The sequence below is a fragment of the Fundulus heteroclitus genome, chromosome 13 (assembly GCF_011125445.2).
Source record: "Fundulus heteroclitus isolate FHET01 chromosome 13, MU-UCD_Fhet_4.1, whole genome shotgun sequence".
Classification (NCBI taxonomy): Eukaryota; Metazoa; Chordata; class Actinopteri; order Cyprinodontiformes; family Fundulidae; genus Fundulus; species Fundulus heteroclitus.
In genome coordinates, this window is record NC_046373.1 from 2,265,312 (window position 1) to 2,291,351 (window position 26,040).

The window sequence follows — 26,040 nt, forward strand, 5'->3', positions numbered from 1 at the left end:
TGTAAAAAAGTGGATCATGTGGAACAATGCAGCTCTAAAGCATTTTCAGGATTTTGCACATTCGCTACTCCCGAACAAATTGTTCCTGCGAAAAAACCGTAACAGTTATCCACAAAATTCCTTTTTTGTGAGTGCCAGAAGGGTTGGGACATTCATATGTGAAAGTCTCATGCCTGTACATCAAACGGTTTAGGAGTAGCGATGATGTGAAAACGTGTGATGTTTTGGATTTTCAGACGTCATTTTTCAAAACCGCTCCATAGGAAATGAATGGGGGAGGTTTCGGGTTTGTGTCGCTCTGAGGTGATTTGCGAAAAATCTATAAATGCTACACCAATGAGGGTTACATTTCCTGATTCCAGACAAAAATTCCTACGTTTTGATGTATAATTATGTGGATAGGTTGAAAATTGAGCGAGTGAGAAGAAGTTGTTCGGAGAATGAAGAATTTATTGAATTTCTAGAGTGCGCACTCTATAACTGCCTCCTTGACAACCATAGCAACGCATGTTATTTGCTGAATTTCTTGAAAAGCCAAGATTATTTTAAGGAGGTACTATATGAAAATGGTAAAAGATATGAAAAAGCTGAAATAGACCATAATAGCTGAAAGATATCACTACATTTTAAAAGTTGAATGGCGTTTCTAGCTGAAAGTAGGCTGAAGCAGTAAGCTGTCAAAAAGCAGTTGAAATGAGCGGAATTTTAGTGAATTACATTCATTTCCTATGGGAGAAAAAAAGCTGAAAATTTGCAGAAAAAGCTGAATATTTTAAAAAGTTGAAGAGTTAAAAGTACAAAAAGACATAGCCATCGATTCCAGAAGAAGCTGAATAGTTTAAAAGTTGAATGGTTGAAATCGGAGAAAAATTGTAGGAGGAGAAGCGAATCAAACTTTAAACAGTAAAAACGCATTTGGAAGAATAACCCATAAGAATAAGAAGAATAAAGAATAAAGAGAAACAGGATCTCAAGAACTGTGAATGCCTACTGCATTCACAGTAATAAAGAATAAAGAGAAACAGGATCTCAAGAACTGTGAATGCCTACTGCATTCACAGTAACTAGAAAAATTTGCATTTCCTGCGAAAATGCACTGTGAATGCAGATAGCTGAATGATTAAGCAAAAGATGCAGAAGATCTTTGAAGAAGAGAAAAAATAGCTGAAAAGCATTGAAGAAATTGAAAAAGTTGAAGAAGTTGAAAAAGTTGAAGAATTTGAAAGAGTTGAAGAATTTGAACATGAAAGAACAATAGCTGAATGATTAGAAGAAGAAAAAACTGAGGGAAAGGCACCAAACATTTCCTAACTCATTCTAAACACTGAATCGTTTAACAAAGCAGAAGTAGAATTTCAAACTTGAATATACTGTAGCCATATTGTGGGCCTGCATTTCTAGGGAGTATAAGGGGTTTCGCCCCCCATTGAAAAGCATTGGATGTTTGACACCTCCTAACTTGGAGATGCTTTACGTGACGAGGCCCAAACTTATTGTGGAGCATTCTGTATAAAGGAGGTACAGACTCTGTAAAGCAGAAGTTTGTCCGAGCTTCCTAGAGCTACTTCCAATTAGCAACATGCTAACCATTAGCCGCTAACATGGTTGTGCTCAGGATCACCGGGTGATTGTACTCTGTCAGTTTGGTCCAAATCCTGTACTGGGAAGTGCCTCAAATAGGGGTGCCAATACTTAATGTCGCCAAACGTCACCAAAGTTCATGGGTCAGATTGGCCTCCTTTAGCAACTCAGCCTCACCACATCTGGGCCCAGAACTCAATATTTGACCAAAATGGTCAGTAGCGCCATTTCCCACAGGTGGGTGGTGCTGTATTGGCCAATTGGGTCGTGTCTGGGCATCATGCCAGGTCCTGTTGGAAGCAAAGGCCCAATAGGAAAGCATGTCAAATCCAAAATGGGACAGAAAAATGACACATAGCTGAAAGTCACTTGAAAATTTTAAAATGTCAAGAGGAAGTGACTGTGCGAATTTCAGATTCCTACATTAATCACAGCAACTGCGGTGAGCGTCGAAAGTTGCCATTCTATCTCAATTGATCCTCTCCCTCTGGCCCTCAGAGTTCCGTCGTCATGGAAACTCACTGACACACCTGCAGCGGGCGAGTCTACTCAAGTGCAGACACTTTGCTCACAATAAGTCCCATTGGATTATAATGGAGAACTTTGCCCCGAACAACGCTTCATATCTCCTGATCCCTAAATGGTAGAGACGTAATTTTTTCTGCATTTAGTTCGTAACGGATAGGGGAAGAAGAAAAGCTATCGTTTTTTGCTGGAAAAAGTTTAATAAAGGCGTAAAAAAATATGATCTAAAGGGTTTTTTAAAGGAATTTCCAAAATCCTCTAAATACGGTCCCGAACAAATCGCTCTAGCTGAAAAAGTATAAGAGATATCAAAATAATTCTTTCACTGTGAGTATCAGCAGGCTTTTGACGACTATGTTGCCCATTTTTATGTTTGTACAAAAATCGGTGTAGGCACAGCGACGATGTAAAAAAGTGGATAATTTGGAAAAATGCAGCTCCAAAGCGTTTTGAGGATTTTGCACATTCGCTACTCCCGAACAAATTGTTCCTGCGGCAAAACCGTAACAGTTATCCAAAAAATTTGTTTTTTGTGAGTGCCAGAAGGGTTGGGACATTCATGTGTGAAAGTCTCATGCCTGTACATAAAACGGTTTAGGAGTAGCGATGATGCGAAAACGTGTGATGTTTTGGATTTTCAGACGTCATTTTTCAAAACCCCTCCATAGGAAATGAATGGGGGAGGTTTCGGGTTTGTGTCGCTCTGAGGTGATTTGGGAAAAATCTATAAATGCTACAGCAATGAGGGTTACATTTCCTGAATTCAGACAAAAATTCCTACGTTTTGATGTATAATTTATGTGGATAGGTTGAAAATTGAGCGAGTGAGAAGAAGTTGTTCGGAGAAGAAGAATTTGTTGAATTTCTAGAGTGCGCACTCTACCAACTGCCACTTGACGACCATAGCAACGCATGTTATTTGCTGAATTTCTTGAAATGCCAAAATTATTTTAAGGAGGTACTATATGAAAATGGTAAAAGATATGAAAAAGCTGAAATAGACCATAATAGCTGAAAGATATCACTACATTTTAAAAGTTGAATGGCGTTTCTAGCTGAAAGTAGGCTGAAGCAGTAAGCTGTCAAAAAGCAGCTGAAATGAGCGGAATTTTAGTGAATTACATTCATTTCCTATGGGAGAAAAAAAGCTGAAAATTTGCAGAAAAAGCTGAATATTTTAAAAAGTTGAAGAGTTAAAAGTACAAAAAGACATAGCCATCCATTCCAGAAGAAGCTGAATAGTTTAAAAGTTGAATGGTTGAAATCGGAGAAAAATTGTAGGAGGAGAAGCGAATCAAACTTTAAACAGTAAAAACGCATTTGGAAGAATAACCCATAAGAATAAGAAGAATAAAGAATAAAGAGAAACAGGATCTCAAGAACTGTGAATGCCTACTGCATTCACAGTAACTAGAAAAATTTGCATTTCCTGCGAAAATGCACTGTGAATGCAGATAGCTGAATGATTAAGCAAAAGATGCAGAAGATCTTTGAAGAAGAGAAAAAATAGCTGAAAAGCATTGAAGAAGTTGAAAAAGTTGAAGAAGTTGAAAAAGTTGAAGAATTTGAAAGAGTTGAAGAATTTGAACATGAAAGAACAATAGCTGAATGATTAGAAGAAGAAAAAACTGAGGGAAAGGCACCAAACATTTCCTAACTCATTCTAAACACTGAATCGTTTAACAAAGCAGAAGTAGAATTTCAAACTTGAATATATTGTTGCCATATGTGGGCCTGCATTTCTAGGGAGTATAAGGGGTTTCGCCCCCATTGAAAAGCATTGGATGTTTGACACCTCCTAACTTGGAGATGCTTTACGTGACGAGGCCCAAACTTATTGTGGAGCATTCTGTATAAAGGAGGTGCAGACTCTGTAAAGCAGAAGTTTGTCCGAGCTTCCTAGAGGTACTTCCAATTAGCAACATGCTAACCATTAGCCGCTAACATGGTTGTGCTCAGGATCACCTGGTGATTGTACTCTGTCAGTTTGGTCCAAATCCTGTACTGGGAAGTGCCTCAAATAGGGGTGCCAATACTTAATGTTGCCAAACGTCACCAAAGTTCATGGGTCAGATTGGCCTCCTTTAGCAACTCAGCCTCACCACATCTGGGCCCAGAACTCAACATTTGACCAAAATGATGTGTAGTGCCATTTCCCACAGATGGGTGGTGCTGTATTGGCCAATTGGGTCGTGTCTGGGCATCATGCCAGGTCCTGTTGGAAGCAAAGGCCCAATAGGAAAGCATGTGAAATCCCAAATGGGACAGAAAACTGACACATGGCTGAAAGTCACATGAAAATTTTAAAATGTTAAGAGGAAGTGACTGTGCGAATTTCAGATTCCTACATTAATCACAGCCGCTGCAGCGGGCGTCGAAAGTTGCCATTGTATCCCAATGGAGGTTCTCCCTCTGGCCCTCAGAGTTCCGTCGTCATGGAAACTCACTCACACAGCTGCAGCGGGCCAGTCTACTCAAGTGCAGACACTTTGTTCACAATAAGCCCCATTGGGTTATAATGGAGAACTTTGCCTCGCACAACGCTCCATATCTCCTGATCCCTAAATGGTAGAGACTTAATTTTTTCTGCGTTTAGTTCGTAATGGATAGGGGAAGAAGAAAAGCTATCGTTTTTTGCTGGAAAAAGTTTAATAAAGGCGTAAAAAATTATGATCTAAAGGAAATTTTTAAGAAATTTCCAAAATCCTCTAAAAACGGTCCCGAACAAATCGCTTTAGCTGAAAAAGTATAACAGATATCAAATTAATTCTTTCACTGTGAGTATCAGCAGGCTTTTGAGGACTATGTTGCTCATTTTTATGTTTGTACAAAAATCGGCGTAGGCACAGCAACGATGTAAAAAAGTGGATCATGTGGAAAAATGCAGCTCTAAAGCATTTTCAGGATTTTGTACATTCGCTACTCCCGAACAAATTGTTCCTGCGGAAAAACCGTAACAGTTATCCACAAAATTCCTTTTTTGTGAGTGCCAGAAGGGTTGGGACATTCATATGTGAAAGTCTCATGCCTGTACATGAAACGGTTTAGGAGTAGCGACGATGTAAAAACGTGTGATGTTTTGGATTTTCAGACGTCATTTTTCAAAACCGCTCCATAGGAAATGAATGGGGGAGGTTTCGGGTTTGTGTCGCTCCGAGGTGATTTGCGAAAAATCTATAAATGCTACACCAATGAGGGTTACATTTCCTGAATCCAGACAAAAATTCCTACGTTTTGATGTATAATTTATGTGGATAGGTTGAAAATTGAGCGAGTGAGAAGAAGTTGTTCGGAGAAGAAGAATTTGTTGAATTTCTAGAGTGCGCACTCTATAACTGCCTCCTTGACGACCATAGCAACGCATGTTATTTGCTGAATTTCTTGAAAAGCCAAAATTATTTTAAGGAGGTACTATATGAAAATGGTAAAAGATATGAAAAAGCTGAAATAGACCATAATAGCTGAAAGATATCACTACATTTTAAAAGTTGAATGACGTTTCTAGCTGAAAGTAGGCTGAAGCAGTAAGCTGTCAAAAAGCAGCTGAAATGAGCGGATTTTAGTGAATTACATTCATTTCCTATGGGAGAAAAAAAAGCTGAAAATTTGCAGAAAAAGCTGAATATTTTAAAAAGTTGAAGAGTTAAAAGTACAAAAAGACATAGCCATCCATTCCAGAAGAAGCTGAATAGTTTAAAAGTTGAATGGTTGAAATCGGAGAAAAATTGTAGGAGGAGAAGCGAATCAAACTTTAAACAGTAAAAACGCATTAGGAAGAATAAACACTAAGAAGAAGAATAAAGAATAAAGAGAAACAGGATCTCAAGAACTGTGAATGCCTACTGCATTCACAGTAATAAAGAGAAACAGGATCTCAAGAACTGTGAATGCCTACTGCATTCACAGTAATAATAATAATAATAAAGAATAAAGAGAAACAGGATCTCAAGAACTGTGAATGCCTACTGCATTCACAGTAATAAAGAGAAACAGGATCTCAAGAACTGTGAATGCCTACTGCATTCACAGTAATGAAGTAGCTCTCAGTTTCAAAAAGGTTGGTGATCCCTGGTTTAGAGTTTTTACAGGCCTACAGCTCCCACAGAGATCAATTTTTTACCCCCTTTTTCTGAAAACATAATGTATTTACTATTTTCAGGATGGAAGGACCATTTCACCCAGTGTAACAAAAAGTGTTTCTGAACAGGATTACCGACTATAGCTTTAACTCCACACATTCTTATAACATTTTAGCAGCCCCATACAATTAGATGAGCATAAATACTGCAATTCAAACCTTGTCAAAAACTTGACTGAATAATTTTTTCTTTCTGTAAAACACATTTTGTGATCTGTGAAACTATTGAACCCCAACCATAAAGAAAACTATTTATTCAGTTCAATTCAATTTTATTTATATAGCGCCAATTCATGAAACATGTCATCTCGAGGCACTTTACAAAGTCAAATTTATTCATATTATACAGATTGGTCAAAAATGTCCTATATAAGGGAACCAGTTGATTGCTTCAAAGTCCCAACAAGCAGCATTCACTCCTGGAGAAGCGTAGAGCTACAGGGAGAGTCGTCTGCATTGTCCATGGCTTTGCAGCAATCCCTCATACTGAGCAAGCATGAAGCGACAGTGGAAAGAAAAACTCCCCATTAACGGGAAGGAAAAACCTCCAGCAGAACCGGGCTCAGTATGAACGGTCATCTGGCTCGACCGACTGGGGGTTAGAGAAGACAGAACAGAGACACAACAAGAGAGACAAAAAAGCACAGAAGCACACATTGATCCAGTAATCGGTTCTACATTAGATGGTAATAGCGGGGGATCTGTCTTCCCTGGATGATGTCACAGTTAACAGAACATAAGACCAGGTGTACCTGCTATGAAGAAAAGAGAGAGAGAACAAAAAGTTAAAAGCTGAAATGACCTGCTTGTGGCCTGTGGTAAAATACCTTTGCTGAAGTGTTATTATCTTTGCTGTTGTCATTTAACACCAGAAATTCTAAGCTGGCATTTATCATATCTTGGTGATATGTTAACTAAAACATGATCAAGACTTCTTTAAAAGCTCTATTTTATCAAGTTTAAGTTTATAGGACCAGCTATTAGCCTTCCACTGCTACAAGTATTTATTCCATTTCGTATCAACTTGCTGCACATAATTTATTTCTACTACATGTAAGGAGGCTATTACTGATAATTTCATAGAACGTTATCTCTTTAGGCAGTTGATATTCTGGCAAGGGAAATTCCTGTCATTCCCATTTTGACAGTACATCAGTATTGTCTGGTCATGTATCACAGCCTTACTCCTGAGTTCATCCCTCTGTACGTCTGTTCCTTAAAGCATTGCTGGTGAATGTGTTCCATGTGTTGTTTGAGCCTGACCCCTTTCTGTCAGTTTGTCAGTTTTTTATCCTCTCCACTTACTTTCATCTCTTTGCTCAGTGAACAAGAACGCCAACACTGACCAGAAGAAGAGCGAGGAGAAGAAGGAAGAGGAGGACGAGGGTGAAGACGAAGATGACCCAAAACGCATGCCTCCCTATAGTTCCTGCTTCATAATGTCTACCACCAACCCGTGAGTATTTTTCTATCTGCGTTACATCTGAGTCAAACTCACAACATTGTGTTATGTGCCATAGGCATTGAAATGTTCTTTGAAGTCGCACTTTTTTTTTTGAAAGGCAAAGAAATTTGATCAATGTGTTTGGTGAACTTGTTTGTGCCAACAAGTGCATGCTTTTGTGCGTTTGCATCAGGTTTCGGAAGTGCTGTCACTACATCCTTACTCTGAAGTATTTTGAGTTCAGCATCCTGTCTGTCATCGCTATGAGCAGCATCGCCCTTGCAGCAGAGGACCCTGTCAAGCCTGACTCACCAAGAAACAATGTGAGGCATTAATGTCTTGGTCGTATCACATTTGAATGTGTTCACATCCACATCACGTTGTGGATAAAATGGCACCCAACAATGTAAAGATTTAGCAACCCTTTCAAAGTCCAGATTTTCTGAGCAAATATTTCAAAAAAGAAATGCGTGAGCCTATTCATTGCCCTTAATTTAAACACATTGATGTAATCTAAACCATGTTGAAAACAATGAGCTTTACAACACAAAATGAGGAGAAAAAAAAAATCATAATTTGTGCATTAGATAAGCAAAGCAGGAACACATACACATGTCGTTTTTTGTTGTTTTTTTAAAAAAAAATAAAGACTAGGGATGTCCTGATATAGATTCAGGTTCTCAAATGAGGCATTTTTTAAGGATCGGTGTCTGTGTCCCTAAATACACTTAACTCCAGATACCTGCTATTGAGCTCTCTGGGGCAATGTCAGCTGAACTCCCCAAGAGCTGTATAGTCACATTTTGCACAACAGTTTTGTTTTTACTGCCACATATATGTGAAAAAGGGCTCTGCACATGATTTTGTTTATGTAACAAATGTAGGTTTTCCTCAACCATCTAGGCATTTATCACAGTTAACACTGATGTACACAGAGAAAGCGAGACTGTGGTGCCTGATGTACCTTTCTGTCTTTCTGTGTCATGTGACCTACTATTTAGGGTGTTTTTCACTAATTTCTTGACTCTCCCTCAGCATTATTCCTATCTCTATTACAATTTGATGCACAGGGCAAGTAATCCAAATACGGTGAAGACAGTGTTCCGTGTCTTCTGTTAAAAATGGCCAATGGCTAGTAGTCACTTTGGTCTATGAGATACCAACTTAAAGAGCAGGAAAAGTTTTTTAAAGTTGTTCCTTATTTGTTCAACTAAAACCACAATGTAAAAGTTTACACAAATTTCAACAACTCATATCAAAATACAGACTAAACCTGCTAACATTAGCTCCCACTTTAGCAAAATGCTCGGCATAAAAACCTCTCGTACAGGGACCGGGTTGAGCTTGTAAACGAGTGTTGTAGTGTCATGTGTTTGGTAAAGAAAAGTTAAATTGATGTGACACTTTGTCATAAATATTATCTTTACTTGGGTTAATTCATGTTGGACAAAAGATCGACTGCTGTCAAGAAAAACTGAGATACGGCAGCATCCTGAATGTCTTTGCCACATTAATCAAATGTGACACAATTCCAATAATAATGAGGATCATTTAAAATTGATGATTGTTATTAATGCAGTTTAAAGTCCCTGAGTACTCAGACATATACATTGAATTGATTTTATGAACATTAATGAAGTATTAGACTGCAAACACCTAGTCTCAAATGACTCAGCTTGGGATACAAGCTGTACAATTAGACTCTGACTTTGATCTGATCTCTCCTGTTCGTTTTTTCTTCTTTCTAATATGATAACTGTGTCTCGTGGTCTTGTGTTGCTCTGCAGGTGCTGCGTTATTTTGACTACGTTTTCACAGGGGTCTTCACATTTGAAATGTTGATAAAGGTAAACAAGTATCACTGAGTGAGAGTGGTTGTTTACGTCTGCAATTAACATATATTCTCTGATTCTGTTTTACTTTTAAATGTGCTTGTTGCTTATTGTTGTTGTTATAATTTAAATGGCTGTCAGCAACCTCAACAGGTATGAGCTGTAATTGTTCTCTGTCCTTGTAAGTGAAGGGAAATGTGTGCGTATGTCAGCGTGTGTATGAATGGGTTCCTACGCTATGTTAAAAGAATTAAATATTTTGTTTTCCAAATTCTGGAATCTATGTTTCCAGATTTTATTCTCAATACTTGTTTTAATATATTAAGAGATTTTTTTTAAATCCTTGTACAAGCAGAGAATTAATACCCCTACATTAGCTCAACCCAGCTAAAAAAAGGATTTAAATTTAAGCAACCTTTTCTATTTTACAGTAAATCTTTTGTAATTTCCCTAAATCAATATCAGGTTTTGAAAAAGATTTAAAGAAGCAATAATAAACCAAATTCATTCTGATTTGTCACCCATGATGGAAGTAACAATCCCTATAGACAATCAGCCCTCTCCATCAACAATGTCTTAGTCAAGTTTTTTTCCTTTCAAAATTACGGTATGAAACTACTACAGTGCAGTGTGTAGTCCTTGTTTACTTCCTGGTTCCTGAGCCAATCAAATGAGAGTTCCAGAATCATGTGAGTGTGTTGTTCCGATTTGGAACATTAGATGTCATTATTACTTATTGCTCCTTTAACAATATAATTATTTTCCCCCTACAATTGGTTTTGGAGAGTCTATACTCTACATTTTGATGCACCAATCATCATTTTGTGGCCAATCACCGATTTATGTAAGGCTTTGACATGCTAATTTTCATTTCTTATTAAGAGCTACAATGTGAGCATATATAAGAAGAGCGTTCAAAAAGAATGTTTGCTTAGATATGTTCAGTCATGGTAAAAAGATCAGATTTATGATCTGTCTGATGGCTTAAATCAGTTTATTCTGGCCACGAGCTGATCTTTCTCAGCATAAATACTACATTTACATTAAGTGTTTGTATTTCCTTGTTAAAAAAAAGCCTCTACATTGACTGCCCAAAAAAATCCTTGAGATTTTATTGTGGAAAAGTCTGAAATTTTTAAATGGTGAATGTGTAGGAACCCTAACAGTTGCTTGTATGCGTGCATGTTGTTCTGAGCACTCTTCATGTCTTCCAGATGGTGGTGCTGGGCTTGTTTCTTCACCAAGGGTCTTACTTTCGTGACTTGTGGAACATTCTGGACTTTATAGTGGTTAGTGGTGCTCTGGTGGCCTTCGCCTTCACGTAAGTGCCCCCTTCACCACCCCATCGCCCTCCTCTTGATCACCTTTACCACCCACATACACACATACTGTACCATCCACAGAAAGGCCCAGGCTGCACAGCCTACTACACTCAGTTAAACAGACAATCCTGAAGTCTCTCCTCTCTCTCTCTCTCTCTCTCTCTCTCTCTCTCTCTCTCTCTCTCTCTCTCACTCTCTCTCTCTCTCTCTCTCTCTCTCTCTCTGTTGTCTCAGCCTGGTGTATCTAAAGAAATCTTCATCTTATTCCTCCTTGCTATCTCCCTTTTCTTTCATCCTCTTACTTTAGCCTTTGTTTTTTCTCTACGTTCTTTTGATTCTTTTTCTGTCTTTCTTTGTACTCTTCCTCGGGTATTGTCTGCTCGCTCCTTCTCTGTTGTTGTTGAACCATCCTTTCTTTGACTGTGGTCACTGTTTTTCCTTCTTCATTGTACAACGTAATGCATATCCAGTTTCCATCTCAGTTCCCTCGTCGGTCAGCATCACATCTATAATTCTATCAAGCGGTCTTTCTCTACGCATCATCTCCACGTTCATCTGGATAACCAACCCACATCTTTAACTGAAACGTCACCCTTAAATTACTCACCTGAATGTCTCATCTCTTATCTACACTCTTAAAACCAAAAAATTGGCCTCTCAAATTTTGTGTATTACATGATATTTGTTTTGGAGTTTTCAGGGGCTTTCCTGAGATTCCAAAACAGAATTTGTGTTTTTTACCTCCATAAATGTCCATCGTATTGGATAAATGTTCCTATTGGGACATGCAAATACGTTTTTAGAGTGTAGTGGCATCATCTCTAACTTCCTCTGTCCTCTCCAAACCAGAAACAGTCACGGAAAAACTAACCCTACATATTTCTCCTGACTGTTTGATAAACTAACACACTAATAATCACCAATTGCTCCTTATAAACAGTCTTGCTCCCCATCTTCCTTGCTCCTGTTCCCTTATTTTCCCCTATTTTTCAAATCATGCCGACCTGATATTTCCACCAACCAGGCCGTGAGTTCATCCCTTCCTCTTTTCTTGCATCTAAATCTTTGGGGTCCTATGAACCCTTTTTCTTACAACCACACCCCTTCGACCTTCCATAGCTTTCTTCCTTAGTGGTCATAATCCCCCTCCCACCAGTCTTATTCCTAACATACAGCAAGTAGAATAAATCAATACTAAGCTACTCTGCGTGATAGATTTCATAGACCCTCATCAAGTGTTTGTTTACATACAATAAATAACTTGATGGTTTTGGCTAAATCCCAGCAAGTTGCATTAGGTTACGTTTCTGAATGTATTCAGAAAGCAATCGGGTAGAAAAAATGTATTTAAGTTATGTAACGTACTATGTTTTATTTTGCGTAAGAACAGAAATGAAAATTTAAATTGTATGTCCCACGCAATATTTTAAAAGCCGACTTGGTTTTGCATACACTTTTGTAAGAAATGTGTAAGATTTGCCCTTGTTGCAAAAACAAAATCAATCTAAATGAATCTTACACTTTTCTATTTATTTGGTCTTAATTCTGTAAAAACAATTGTAAAGTAAACATTTCTAATAATATACCATCTTTATGTGCTTACACTTACTGATGTCTGTCGCCGATGACTCTTCGTAAACTCTCCTCTTCGTGGTTTCCTTACACCATTTTGGGCCCGCATATTGCCATTTTTTACCTATAAACAAACCAGTTTGTACTCACGTACTTAACCATGGGATATCAGTTTATTTTCCCTGATAGTAAAGTATTTTTAAATAATTATGGAGTTAAGTAATCCTAAAAAACTTTGAAATTCCATGTGTGATTGTACATTACTTTAGGAAAATTTTATCTTACAGCCTCTTTCTATTGACTGTAGTTGAGGCAGTTGAGTCATCGGGGGTATCACAGCTTACGACCCCTGATCAAAACAAAACTACTGAGCACCGTCCCGCAGACAGAAGTTATTTACTAGACTCAAATAATCACATTTCCTCGCAGTTGACATGAATACATTTTAGAAGATTACTTTAAATAGTTCTTAAATCAGGTACAAAAAAAAGCTCAGATACCAACAAACCAAAACTGGAAAAGAAATGGGATGGGAAAGGAGCAAAATGACCAGCGCCCGCTGCCAACATTAAGAGACTTTTGTGTTTTTGTCAGAAAGTAATCCAGTCAATTAACTCCCATTTTTAGTTCTCTTTTTTTCTTTTAAATAAAAACTATGTTTGGCTCTAGAGTCATTCCTTATTGTCACTTGAGAAAGTTTGCTGTCCTTGTACATGACAGCATAGTGAACTAGTACAATATTTGGAGCAGCTCAGGTACATTGCTGCCCCCCACAGTCAGTAGATAAAATAGGTAAAGTGCAAACTGACTGCTGTGGCTCGTGACTCTATCCGGTTTACCCACCACCTGTGAACAAATGAGGGCAAATAAATTTGTCCTCATTTGGTCACAGGCTGGAGCTATTTTCCCTCCCTGTGTGACACTATTAAAGGCTGAAACAATTTCTTGCTCTTGAGTGGCAGTGGATGCTGGTCCTTTTGCCCCTTTCCCGTGTCAATTTTTTTTTGCAGTTTTTGGTTTTCCAGACCAGACCTTTCAGGTACACAAAGAAACCATAATTGACCACGCATCAGTTCCAACCCGCCAAGGGTTTGTGTTGAATACACTTTGATAACTCATGATTTTCAGCATCGATAATCGGCTCACAGCCTGCAGTAAAGAAATGTTGTTCATATGACCTATTTTATACAATAAAATCTTCAGAAAACAATGTGCAATCAATTCAATCAAATGCAAAATGTGCTGATTTTTTTGATGACTCATAGAAATATGTCACTCTTGAGAAACTAAGTAATACTGAAGCACTTGAAAGAAAGTGGTTTGTTTACAGGTATGAAATGGAAGTAGAAAGGGACTAAATGGCAAAAGAGGAGCACCAGTTGTGTATATGTATATATGTGTATATATATATATATATATATATATATATATATATATATACATACATACACACACGGAAGCTGGTTTCTGAGAGTTTAGCCTTCGCTGATTTGTAACATCAGTATAAGAGGGGAATTTACCATTCATTTTAAATTATTGGATCGTTTTTTCTTGTTTCTTAAATTGACCTGAACCAATCTGCTGGCCGGTGTAATAATAAAGAGAATTTATGCCTAATTGTTCCTGATAGAAAGAATCAGAATCAATGTTAAAAAGTGTAGTCCCACATTGACAGCTGATCATGATGTATTTTTTGACAGTTTAGGTCAGGGTAGACGGTTCTGCTGTATGTTAGGAGCATATACCTCATGCCATTCGTCCCCCAAACCACGTCTCTCATTCTTATCCGACTCTGTCTTTATATAATACTTCCTGTTCCAAACGCCATTAAACATTTATCTCAGCAACCAACTGACAAAGAACCATTAAACCAGCATCCTTTCTTCTCACTACCTTTTCATTCTTCCACATTCTCCTTGCTGGAGGTCTCAGTTGATCAGTCTGTGGGGGTGAGGGCACCCCAGACACCTTTAACCCTTTAAGTGCCCAGGCTATCCATACGCCACTCAGAGGAAAGCTGGCAGCGGAACATCATGTCGCCCTCTTCCCCCTCCTTTTTTTTTTTTTTTACCAGCACACTTTCAAACCCAAACACACACACACACACACACTGATACGCAAGTCTGACTTTATCGAACCTGGAGGCACAGGTATTTAACTCTCTTTCCTTTGCACGGCCTGGGAAAGTACAGCCGAAGGAAGGGGGAAAGGCAAGCATGCTGGGGCAGGGCGTGGTGGTTGGAATGATTTCTTCATACCGAAACCCAATAGATGTATAAAATAAATACAGTACTGTGAAAAAGTTCTCATCCATAATTTCTGCATATTTTGCTTCAAAGTAGCCTTTCTTTCTTACAATTCCTTACAGTTGTCTTGAACAATAAGACATTTTGACGGTTTTTCAAAGTTTTGTTTAACCTGCCTTTTTACTCATTTTCAGTTGAGTACCTGACTGTGTTCAGAGGAATATTTGTGCACCTTTTGTTGTTGGCCTCTTGATTTGGGCTAACACCACTTGAGGCAGAGAAAGGTTGCTTAACTCAAGGGATAAACTAGTGTTGTGTTTACATATGACCAAATGTTATAAAGGCCAAGAGGCTACTTTAAATTTTAACTCTAACACTGTGCAGGGGAGGGCAGCTCAGTCTTCTGAAGGGGCCTGATTAGTAACTGTAATGGTTATTAAGGGCCTCATCATCGGCTTAATGCAATTATTTCAAGTGTATTTAAAAGCAATCTTTGAAAATAATTGTATTGTCTGCTGTGGGTAACAGTTATTGCTGCAGCTGAAAATTAAGTTCAAAATGCCATACTGAAAAGAAACACGTTTTACTAACTTTACTTTAAATAAGCATATTTGAAAAAAAAAAACAATTGGCAAAAAATGTGCAAGTATTTCTGTTTTCACGAGATGTTTTCGCTGACACTGATGATTCATGGTGTAATCCCTGAGACTAGCAGTCTGTTCTCTGCAGGCAGATACATTAACTACTGCAGAGTAGGGCTGCCCAGTTTCAGAAACTTTCACTGAGATATTAATGCTTCCAACACTCAGCATCTTTGGAACTATCGCTCGTGTCATGAGTGGGCATCTACTGCACTTAAACAGGTTGAATGTCTTATTGACATGATTTTTATTTTTTATTAAGAACAAAAGAAAATAACAAGAAAACAGTCACTGGCGATGTTATTATTGCACACTCATATATTGTGACAATCATATCTTGTTCAGCCCTTACTTCTAAGTCCTCTGGCCTTTTGGGGGACATTTAAAGGGTCAAATGTGGCCGTAAAATGTCCAAGTCAACTGTAATTACTTTATTAAAAGCAGCCTGTCAGAGTGACTCAATTTCTTTTGACGGATATTTGAAAAAAACACCACAGCTGCTTTTTGTCAAGGAGGATTGTTAGATCATCTGAACATTGATACATATATCAGGTCCACTGTCAGGCCTTCTTATTTGTTAAAGACAAGACTTTGGAAAAGCATTGTAGATCTGATGCTGATACATCTTTTCTCCTTTACCTTTTAGCTATCTTTTTTAAAACACACATTTCTCGATATAGTAGCTTTGTCATGGACAAAGACATCAGCCAGCAAATAAAAAGTCCCCCCCCCCCCCCCAAAAAAAAAAGAAAGAACTCTTGGTCAAGACTCTTTTAAAGAGTAAAAGCTCATTTATTTCATTGGAAGCAAAATATAAAGAAACAAGGGATGGTTTAAAACTTTTTCTCAGTGTTATCTATTTAATAGAGGACTGTGTTATTGAACGTATTAGTGGAGCGACTGAAGGAAGAGGAGCTTGTTTGTGCACCCTTCTCAAATGCATGTCTGCCGTAGTGACTGCATGAACCTGAACCTGTGATGCAGTAGACAGCATCAGATGGATGTCACTTCACCACAAAGAGTCAAGCTCAAATAAAATGTGTTTTTATCTTGACTGATATATAAAATGAAGAGCGTTCAGATCAAAAGCAAAATTATTTTTAAGGCAATAACAGTCCCTGAAAACAGAGTAAAAATGCACGAGGGGCACAGAGACATGTAGATCGTTTGAGGTGGCACGAATGAAGACATAAATGTTATAATTGAAATAGCTAGCTCTAGTACATTACTGCCGGAGTCTCTTTTATTTGTCTGCTTTGGAGCTCTTCATGCTGAGCCTATTTTATTTTCTTGAGAAGAAAATCTTCAAAAAGGATTTTGATAATGTATCCCTTATGTTAAGAAAGAGTCTGATTTTAAAAATCTAACTGAACATTTGCACAGAGCAAAGAATTCTTAGTCTTTCATTATCTTTGGCAACGTCTTAAAATATATTCTTAGAAATAACTCAAAAATAAATATCTTTCAGTCTGAGTAACTGAATTCCCGTGATTAACAGATAAACTTTCTCCTGCAATAAACATTTCAGTCACACTTGATGTGTTGTAACCTTTCCAGCCAGATTGATAATGTGTAGCACTCTTCGTTCTGCACATTATCTAATCTAGGCCTGCTGCCATCGAATCCGTCTGGGGCAAGGCGGGACATTCAGCAGAACTCTCCGAGCTGATTGGGTGAAGCGAAACTTATTGGCCACCTAACAAAGGTTGGTTTTAGCCAATCACGGTATCAAATTAAAAAGTAAGCAACAGGCGTCAACAGAAACCACACAGAAGGTAAACGTACTCGAGGCAGTTCTTACTTTCCTTCTTTCAAAGATGAAATCGCGGATTCTGATAAAACAGATGAGTTCTTCTTTATTTTGGTTCGGCTGTTAGCTCGTCAGCTCTTGTTTTCATCAGAGATTGTATGTCCCGCCCTCAAAACACAACACTGCAACATGATTGGGCCAAACCATCTTGTACCAAAGCGATACAAGATGGATTCTCGTGTGTTTGTGAACGCACAAATCCCGCGAGAATTCATCTTGCAGGCAAGGTTAGATGTGTTGGGCACTTTTGCAATATTGAAGCTCCAAAACATACTATATTAACTTAATACCATGATATTTCAAGTTATTCAGTAAACAAGCAAACTGAAAGGAAGTCTAAGTTTGTAATTACGTTTGATATCTTTATGTTTCACAAACTGGGAGTAAAACAAGCTGATACTAGGTTGGTTAATTGGTCAGGCTTGGCGAGCTGGCAGTTACCTTGCTAACAGACCTACCACTCATATCTTTCTACCTGTAGTTTTTAAAATATTACTTTCTCTAGGCCACTGTCAGAAATGTGTAAAACCTTGGTATACCTTGATGCTATAAACCAACCCATGCCTGCTAAAAATACTCAAAATAAGACATAAGGATTTACTCTTGAACTTAGAAGTAGCAATGTAGAAATAATCACAAGTTTCTAAAAAGATCTCACATTACTTATATGAATTAAGGCTTTGATACCAAAATGTATGAAAACAATATGACTTACCGTATTTGTAATCCAGAGTGCCCCCCTAGCGGATAGGTTTGTTTTAGTAGTTTGAAAATCACTCCACTGCTCCACCCTGCACAGCATGACTTCCTCTTGAAAAAACATCTCCTCCTTTCCTTTATCTGTCGCTTGTCCCTTTTTCTCTCACCTTTTTATTTGGCTTACTCCTCCTGTCCCCATGCCCTTCACAGCGTATTTGGTCCCTCTAAAAATGCTCACGCATAACTGCTACCCCGTCTACCGTCGCCTTTTTTTCCCAAACCTTTGCCTCTTATCATCTGCTTCGGCGCCACGCTCGACTACAGTGTGCTCAAATGGGCTTGACACACACCTGCAATTTCCCTCTGAAGCATGACGTTATATGATACCAGATAACTCGAAGAAGCATTGTACAGATGAGATTTAGCATGGAAACAGTACAATAGCTTCATATCTGTGGGTGTGTTAGAAACACAATTATACTGCTTTTGGCATTCTTAAAACAAATGCTGAATGTTTCAAAGTCATCTCACTTTAAATTGCATGTAGTGACGACAGTGTTAGAATGCATTTTTTTTTTTTCTGATATTGATACCGTAGCATGTGTGTATGAGACAATACACACAGATCCTGGTTGCTTGAGTCTCCTCTCATGAATAATGAGTGAATTTGCTCAAAGGTCAAGCAAACCTGGAAATGATCTCTTGTAAAGAGTTTAAAAAAACAACATTATTTTTTTCTGTGCAGATGTGCATGTTAAGGAACTTTGATACAAATCCCTCCAGGTGCTGCAGACATAATGAGGACAATTTGTGCTGAAGGCCTGGTCTAATTGATCAATTACAGCATGATTAGATAGGAATCAGTGAAAATGGATGGACCATTTGGGATTTCACTTCTAGTTACAAAGCTAGTCCTTCACAGAGCCTGTAGTGGTAAAGCAAAAGATGTCCACAGGAGGAAAGCATGCACATCCAGGGTTTTAGAGCCGAGATTCATAGAATTGTCTTTTGCTGTATTTGTGAATGCTGAAAAGTGCTGTACATCAGGTTAAAGCTTTTCTGATAGAGCACATTGTATTTTGGCAGAATAATTATGCAGTATTCTAAACTGGATACAATTAGGAGTTTTCCAAGAATCTACAGCTAGACTAAGATATCTAAGTAAGAATATAACTGCTAATTTTATTATACCAGTATAGCAGAAAAGTTTGGATGTTGTTTATCTTATTCATCTAGAAGACTATCTGGTGAAGATTAATTTAACATTCAAGAAATGTCAGTTTATATATTTTAGTTGATTCTATTTAGCAAAGTGGCTTTAATAGCAGCTTTCAGCTTGTCTGCGTTGATCTGTTTGCTTTTTCTTATATCCGTCTTAGCAATACCCTCCCCCCCAGATAATTCTTGGGGGTTAGGTGAGGTGAGTTTGCGGGTCAATCAATCACAATTATACCATGGTCATTAAACCAGGTGTTGGTACTTTTGGTAGTGTGGGAAGGTGATAACAATTACTCAAATAAGAGCAACCATGCATTTGATTAAAAAAGCAGTTGCTTAGATACTGAGTATTTGAGTACAACTGTTTATTCATATAATCATGCTAAAAAAAAAAAAAAAAAAAAAATATGTGCCAGTTCTGGTATTTAGAAACACACATTTCCAAATCTCAGTTTTCCATAACAAAACCTTTGAAACCAATATTCTATCAGTTCAGTTCAGTTTATTTATACAGCAACGATTCACAACACAGGGCACTTTACAAATCAAACAGACAGATTAATTAAGAAGTTTGCCGTCTATGTAAACCCAGCAGATTGTATCGAGTCATTGACTTGCAGCGTTCACTCCTTCTGGATGAGCGTGTAGCAACAGCGGACAGTTGCCTGCATTGTGTCATTGACTTTGCAGCAATCCCTAATACCAAGCATGCTTGTAGCGATAGTGGAGAGGAAAACTCCCCTTTAACAGGAGGAAACCTCGATCCAGAACCAGGCTCAGTGTGAGCGGCCACAACTGACTGGGAGTTTGACAAGACAGAGCAAAGACACAATAGGAACACAAGGAGCTCTGATGCAGGAGTATGTTCTATGTAAGAGAAAAAGAAAAAGGTAATGGCAGCAATTAGCTCTTTTAGTGGCTTCATCTAAGCGAGAAACATTACTACGTACAGTAGGCAATGTATTGACATGTTAGAACAGTGCAAAGTACATCCAGTGATAATATCTGCTCTTTACTAAATACTCATTTGCCAGCTTCATTGGCAATGACCCTTACTGGGGAGGATGAGCCACAATGAAGGTCTGCTGGACAACCATCAGGTCAGCCTTCTTCCCCATAAGTCTGTAAGGTTAGGTAACTTCTGTATCATAAACCCTTTTTATTGGTCAGATTCCACATTAAATTTTCTAAAACAAAACCATTGAGTTTCCTCTAGCCAGAGTCATCAAAATTATCAGAAATAAACCGCTGCTACCCTTCGTTCTGTGATGAAGCCATAATACGAGCACTTTTTCTAATTTTTTCGGATGATGTTCTAATTTATTGAGATACACCTGTACAAAATGGCCATTGACTGTGATTGTGACCTGATTGCTGTTATTTGATAATCTTATGATCGTATCAATAGCAAATAGAACTTCATCAGCTGATAGAAAGTTTTGTCAAAGTGATCAGTTTGAAAAGTGATTGTAATTAGCCTCCTAAATGTGATCAGTGAGAAGGATGTTTGGTGACAGTGTCACACTTCATACTGTACAAAACAGACAGGTTATGTGAAATCCAGCTTTGCTACCAGGGAGACAGGAAATGATGTACATACTGAAGTCTGAAGGGGATTATGGGAAAAATTTAGGGTTTGTGAAAGCCTAATCAGATATAGCCATCTTGCTGTCCTCTCTTCTTTGTCTGTCTCTCATATAGATGTATCTTTTCCTTTTTCTACCAAACCCTCCCTCTCTCCCTCTCTCTCTCTCTCTGTCTTGTCTCATGTTGGTCTGTCACTATCAATGTGTGTTTCTATGTTTGTGTGTCTTTCCATGTGTGTTTCTCTGTCCTCCTGTTCTTCTGTCTTTGCCTCTGTCGCTGTCACCTTGACTTTCGCTGTCACCACCTTCGGTGAAATCCGACAGGAGCAGCACCCGGTAAAGTTCCTCCTCTGTCCTCTCCAGCTCTGCTCCCTGTGCACCGTTACCGGATCACGTTGGCTACTATCTCTTTCTTTCTTTGTTTTTCTAATCATCCGTGCTCATTCCCGACGTATTGTTGTCGACCACTTGTTACCTTTTCATCACACACACACACACACACACGCTTCTTAAGCTTTTTCTTTTTGAGACACAAGACTCAAGTTGAATATCTTGGAAGAAGTCCAAAGAGAAATAAGTTTACACTTGCTGCGTTACACATCTAACCATAGCGTTTTTACACATGAAAGTCTATTTCTACATCCAGGTGCTATTTACTATTACCATGTGTGTTAGATGAAAGTTAGAAAATGCATTTCCAAAACCCAAAGCTAGCAGTCTTCCCCTGAACTCTCTTACTTCCAATAATACGTTCCTCATACATCCTGCAGTTGTCTCCAATGTTGTGCGAGCAAACAGGGTATATATGGCAGCTAAGAACATCAGGAAATTGATAGAAAGGTATAGAGAAAGGAAGGGGCATACATTTCCGTAGTAACAACAAAAATATAACTTTATTTATGTCTGACATTTAATAATTTCTTTGCTGATTCAAATTCAGTCCCCAGCTTGGACCTCCCCACCCCACAATCTGTCTCTTGAATATAAAACACCAACATAGCGCTTTAAATAAAGTATTTGCACCCTTACAGGTTTCTTCTGTTTTAACTGTTTTTGGGCGTGACGTAAGGTTTCAGATGATTAAGCAAATATAATTGTTTGGCAAAAACAAATTGTTTGAAGACAGAATGTGGTTTTCAAATAAAAACTCAAATCTCAGACAAGGAAAAACATAGCAGCAGTGAAACATGTCGGTAGTAGTGTCATGCTCTATTGTCCATTTGCTGCTTCAAGACCTCGAGGACTTGCATTAAATGATGGAACCACAATGTTGAAAATTATGGATAATGCAGCAGGATAAAGAACCAAAACCCACCAGGAAATCCACCTCTAAATGGCTTAAAAAAATAAAAACTAAAAACAGCAACAACAACAACAGGAAGGTTTTAGAGCAGCCTGGTAAGAATCCAGATGGAAATCTTCCTGTGATGCTAAACTCTGACTTGAAACAGGCCGTTCATGTTGGAAATGTTTCAGTTTGGTGGAATTTAAACAATTCTGCAAAGGAGAGTAAACAACATTTCCTCCACAGTAATATAAAAGACATGCAGGTTATTGCAAGCACTTGATGGCAGCCATTCCCACTAATAGTGGCCCCAAAAGTTGTTGGGTTTGTTCGGCAATTACTTTTTCTCATAGAGCCAGTTTGTTTTGGATAACTTTTTTTAAAACTCAGATTAGTACTGTTAATAAAGATTGAGCCCTAAAGAAAAAATCTAATTGATGCAGTTTTGTTTATATTTAACATGAGACATGACTTTTCAAATTATGCTGCAGCAAACTCTAAATACCAAGATATTTGTGTTGACCTCTTTACCAGCTACATATAAAACAGTGGCAACGTCATGCATCTGGAAACGTGGACCTGGATAAAATATGGCAAACCATTTATGAGTAAGCTTAAAAATAAGTGGATCAAAAATTAAATTTTGGGTTACATCTGCATTAGTTAGATTAAAGTATGTCTGCAATAAAAAGCATTTTATGATTGTTAATCCCAATAACTCATGAGAAACACCAAAGTAGAAAGAAAAATTAACTTGTACTAAACACTTTGATACAAAATGGTTTGTTTATGGATACAAGTAGGAAGAAATGAAATGCTAACATGTTTATTTGAATTTGTGGCACAGTTTGATAGAGGTGTCAACTGAGCTATTCGTGTCCTATATTTGGATTCCATAATGATATATTTATGAGGAATATTGGCTTCAACTTTATTAAATGTGCATCGCATGAAAGGTTTGACCACTTTCTCAAATAATGAACTTGATATGCATTTTGAAGAACTTTGTTTGGATCAAAAAATGTGTACAAATTTTAAATAGTTGCTGTACAGTTCTGCAGATGTTGGGTATTAAACTCTCAAAACCCAGATTGGGGAACAAGTGCAAATTTAATTTGGTATTTAAGAACTATTTAGTTTTTCCATTTAGTTTTTTTTCAATGTATTAGGTTATTAAATCCATAGATGCAGCCATCTCAAAATAATTAATTGCTACAATCAATTTATAGTGTGTGCACATAACTATGTGAGGGAGTGTATGCACAAGGATGTGGCCTTTTTCTAACACCTATAACCTTACAGGGCTTTACTCTAATACTCTAAAGCCGTTTTCATAGAGACACTTTCATCCTGCTTAAATTTAAATGAGGAATTCCTATTGATTATCGTCTCAGTCTTTCTTTGGCAGGCACACAAAAAACCCACACAGAGACACTTAAAGCTGCCAAGACTCCAACTCAATCAATCAGCACCAAATTGAGCTGTCGTTCATTTTCTTTCACAGGAACTGAGTTCATAGTTTAAGAGCGAGCCTTGATAGACGGCCTGTCTTCTGCTCAGACTTGGCAGACGTCCATGTCCCCCTTTTTTTTTCTTCAGAATTGCCCATCCACTTACTGTAAAAAATCAAGTGTCCTATTTATTACCTTAATGCCATTAAGAAGAATGCATTTTTTTTTCAAGAATTTGGAAGATATCCAAAATCTTAATGCTCTCGACTCCATATGAGTAAAAGGCTCAACTTAAAATTATTTATTTCAGCTCCTTCTTATGACTCGTTTGTTTTCCAAATATTCTCTCACAGCCTCTGATTCAGCGTTGGACATGTTTATTTTAGCCTTTTCAGAGATCCACATCAATAAGTGGGATTTCCGAAATCTTGAAAATAACAGAAGGAAGCTATGTAATATTTTTTTCTTTCTTAATTTACACACATCTATGTGAAGATAATTTTAACATAATGTCAAAATAATCCTAACAATGCAACACTCAAAGTTCAGATTCCATATTATCACATCTAAAATGTTCACTTCTTTTGAAGAATTGAACGGTATCTCACTGAAAAAGAAAGAAAGAGGTTTGGCCGGGCACTCTGCCGGGAGTTGCCTGTCGCTATGTAATGAATGATTGCGTACTTAATGATGATGACGACTGTATTAAACTATGATGATGATGATGATGCTTCTTCATGTCCATGAAACCAAGAGGTCAGACAGCTGATTGTGTTCTGTCCCACCGGTTTCATGTTTGACTTGTTTATTTTTCTGCAAAAGAGAATGATGATTGCGCACACAAATTAAAACTGCTTTTTTTAGAGGCGCTTTTGTGTCATATATTATTTTCTCCCTTTTAATTAAAGAAAAGGGCTATGGTGAGACTAATCTGTGTAATAAAGTATCTGTTCTGCTGTCTAACTTTTCAGTTATGCTGTTTTTGTTCCATGCTGAAACACTAGGGGGAGCAGCAAAGGCAAAGACATCAGTACAATCAAATCCCTGCGTGTGCTGAGGGTGCTGCGGCCTCTTAAGACCATCAAGCGTCTCCCCAAGTTAAAGGTAGAGCTCATAAACTGTGGCTTATTTCAGAGGCTGCATATGTGAAGTTATTTCAAGCTTGTGTTGTTCAAAAAGACTTAAAAATCCAAATCAGTACCATTGAAGAGAGCTTTTTGCTGATTTTTTTAAATTTTATTTTTTAGAGCTGCTTAAAATGCCTTTCTATATTAGTCTGGAACACACAACTCAAATTTTGACACATGTCATTTATTTCTTTTATGTTTTTATTAGCCACAAAACTTTCTTTTGTGTCCTTGAAATGGTACAGCGAGGCGGAGGGAAAATTCAGCGTTCTTTAATCTGCAACTTTAGCAGTAATCTCCTCACAGGGGAGACCGATGTTGACACCAAAAACCAAAGAAGGAAAGACTCCCTCCCATCTTTTCATGCCGCTACAGCATGCATGCAACAACAAAAAGAAATAGCTCCTGCAAACACAGCAAAGGATGACTGCCAGCTCAGACAAACGATCCCTTGAGGAGTAGATGTGAGTTTGCTTTACATAAAAGAAGGGCAGTCTACACATTATTCAATAAGGGAAGCCCCTAAACTAATAAATGTCTGTATGAGTAAGTTTATCAGTTTATTTTTCATTTTAACTCAAAATCTTGAGCAGTCAGATCATTCATTATAATACTTAATAAATACCTATTTGCTTTACAGAAAAGTCTTTAAAAGTTATAGATGCAGGGATCATGGTGCTTTGTCACCAATAAGTATTTTGTTTTATTTCACATTTTCTTTATCAACTATGGATAACAATTATATATTTTTTCTACTTTTTGGATTAATAGGAAATTTACCTGACTTCATGCTATAATTTTTTTGTATAGTTAATTAAAACAATGATCATACAGCTCAAACTCACAAAACTGTTTTTTTCCAGCATTACTGAAAATATACAAAGAGAGTAAAACCTTCCAGCTTATATAACATGTATAAAAATAAATGAATAAAAAACTACGAATTACAACATCTCTTTCATGCTGTTATAGGACATATTATAGCTAACCAGCAGTTGTTTTTTACATGCGTCACACTGTGTGTATAAGAGAGAGCAATCAGTTTTACACAGCTCAGCAATTAAGAGATTTTGTTGTTACGTTAAAACAAAGATTCATTGATTACAAAAATACACATTAAAAGCTCTTTTATTAGCAAGATTAGCATTGTTAGCGTAGTTGTCAATTTTAACAGCCTTTCTTATGCGTAGACCATCTTATGAACTACCAGATTTCCATAGGTCTGCAAACATATCCTAATCCCACATCTCCCGTGACAGAACTGGAGTTCTCAAATACGGCAAACTTCTTAGCTGACAGAATTAAGAGCTAACATGTCACTTTTAATCATAAAGTTTCCCTAGTAAAACTTCCCACACCTTTTGTTCTTCATTACAAAACACCTAAATGACAGAGAAAATAGCTAACTCAGTCCTTTTCACGCTGTAACACACACTTCGACACTGAAGAGAGTTGTTGTCAGTGCCATGTTGTAGGGCTGGTATAGTGATTTTAAAAACATCTGATTTCTAGCTTCTGACTGGTTGAGCATAACCGGGCAAGCATAAAGAAGCCCGAATCCCA

At 37.7% G+C, this 26,040-nt stretch overlaps 1 protein-coding gene across 21 annotated transcripts in view; it reads left to right on the forward strand.

Annotated features, from left to right (window-relative positions):
• The first annotated feature begins 7,554 nt into the window (after nt 1–7,554).
• LOC118565163 (voltage-dependent P/Q-type calcium channel subunit alpha-1A-like) overlaps nt 7,555–26,040 on the forward strand; it is a 91,832-nt gene continuing 73,346 nt past the window's right edge. For 14 of the 21 annotated variants that reach the window (XM_036144857.1, XM_036144865.1, XM_036144866.1 and 11 more), the window contains exons 1-7: nt 7,572–7,700; nt 7,882–8,011; nt 9,476–9,535; nt 10,735–10,841; nt 11,867–11,869; nt 20,939–20,950; nt 24,355–24,454. In XM_036144857.1, the coding sequence (XP_036000750.1) occupies nt 7,657–7,700; nt 7,882–8,011; nt 9,476–9,535; nt 10,735–10,841; nt 11,867–11,869; nt 20,939–20,950; nt 24,355–24,454 (456 nt within the window). In that variant the 5' untranslated portion in view covers nt 7,572–7,656. Of the gene's footprint in view, nt 7,701–7,881; nt 8,012–9,475; nt 9,536–10,734; nt 10,842–11,866; nt 11,870–20,938; nt 20,951–24,354; nt 24,455–26,040 lie in introns of all 21 variants that reach the window. The other 7 variants (XM_036144868.1, XM_036144871.1, XM_036144869.1 and 4 more) reach the window with 3 other exon arrangements.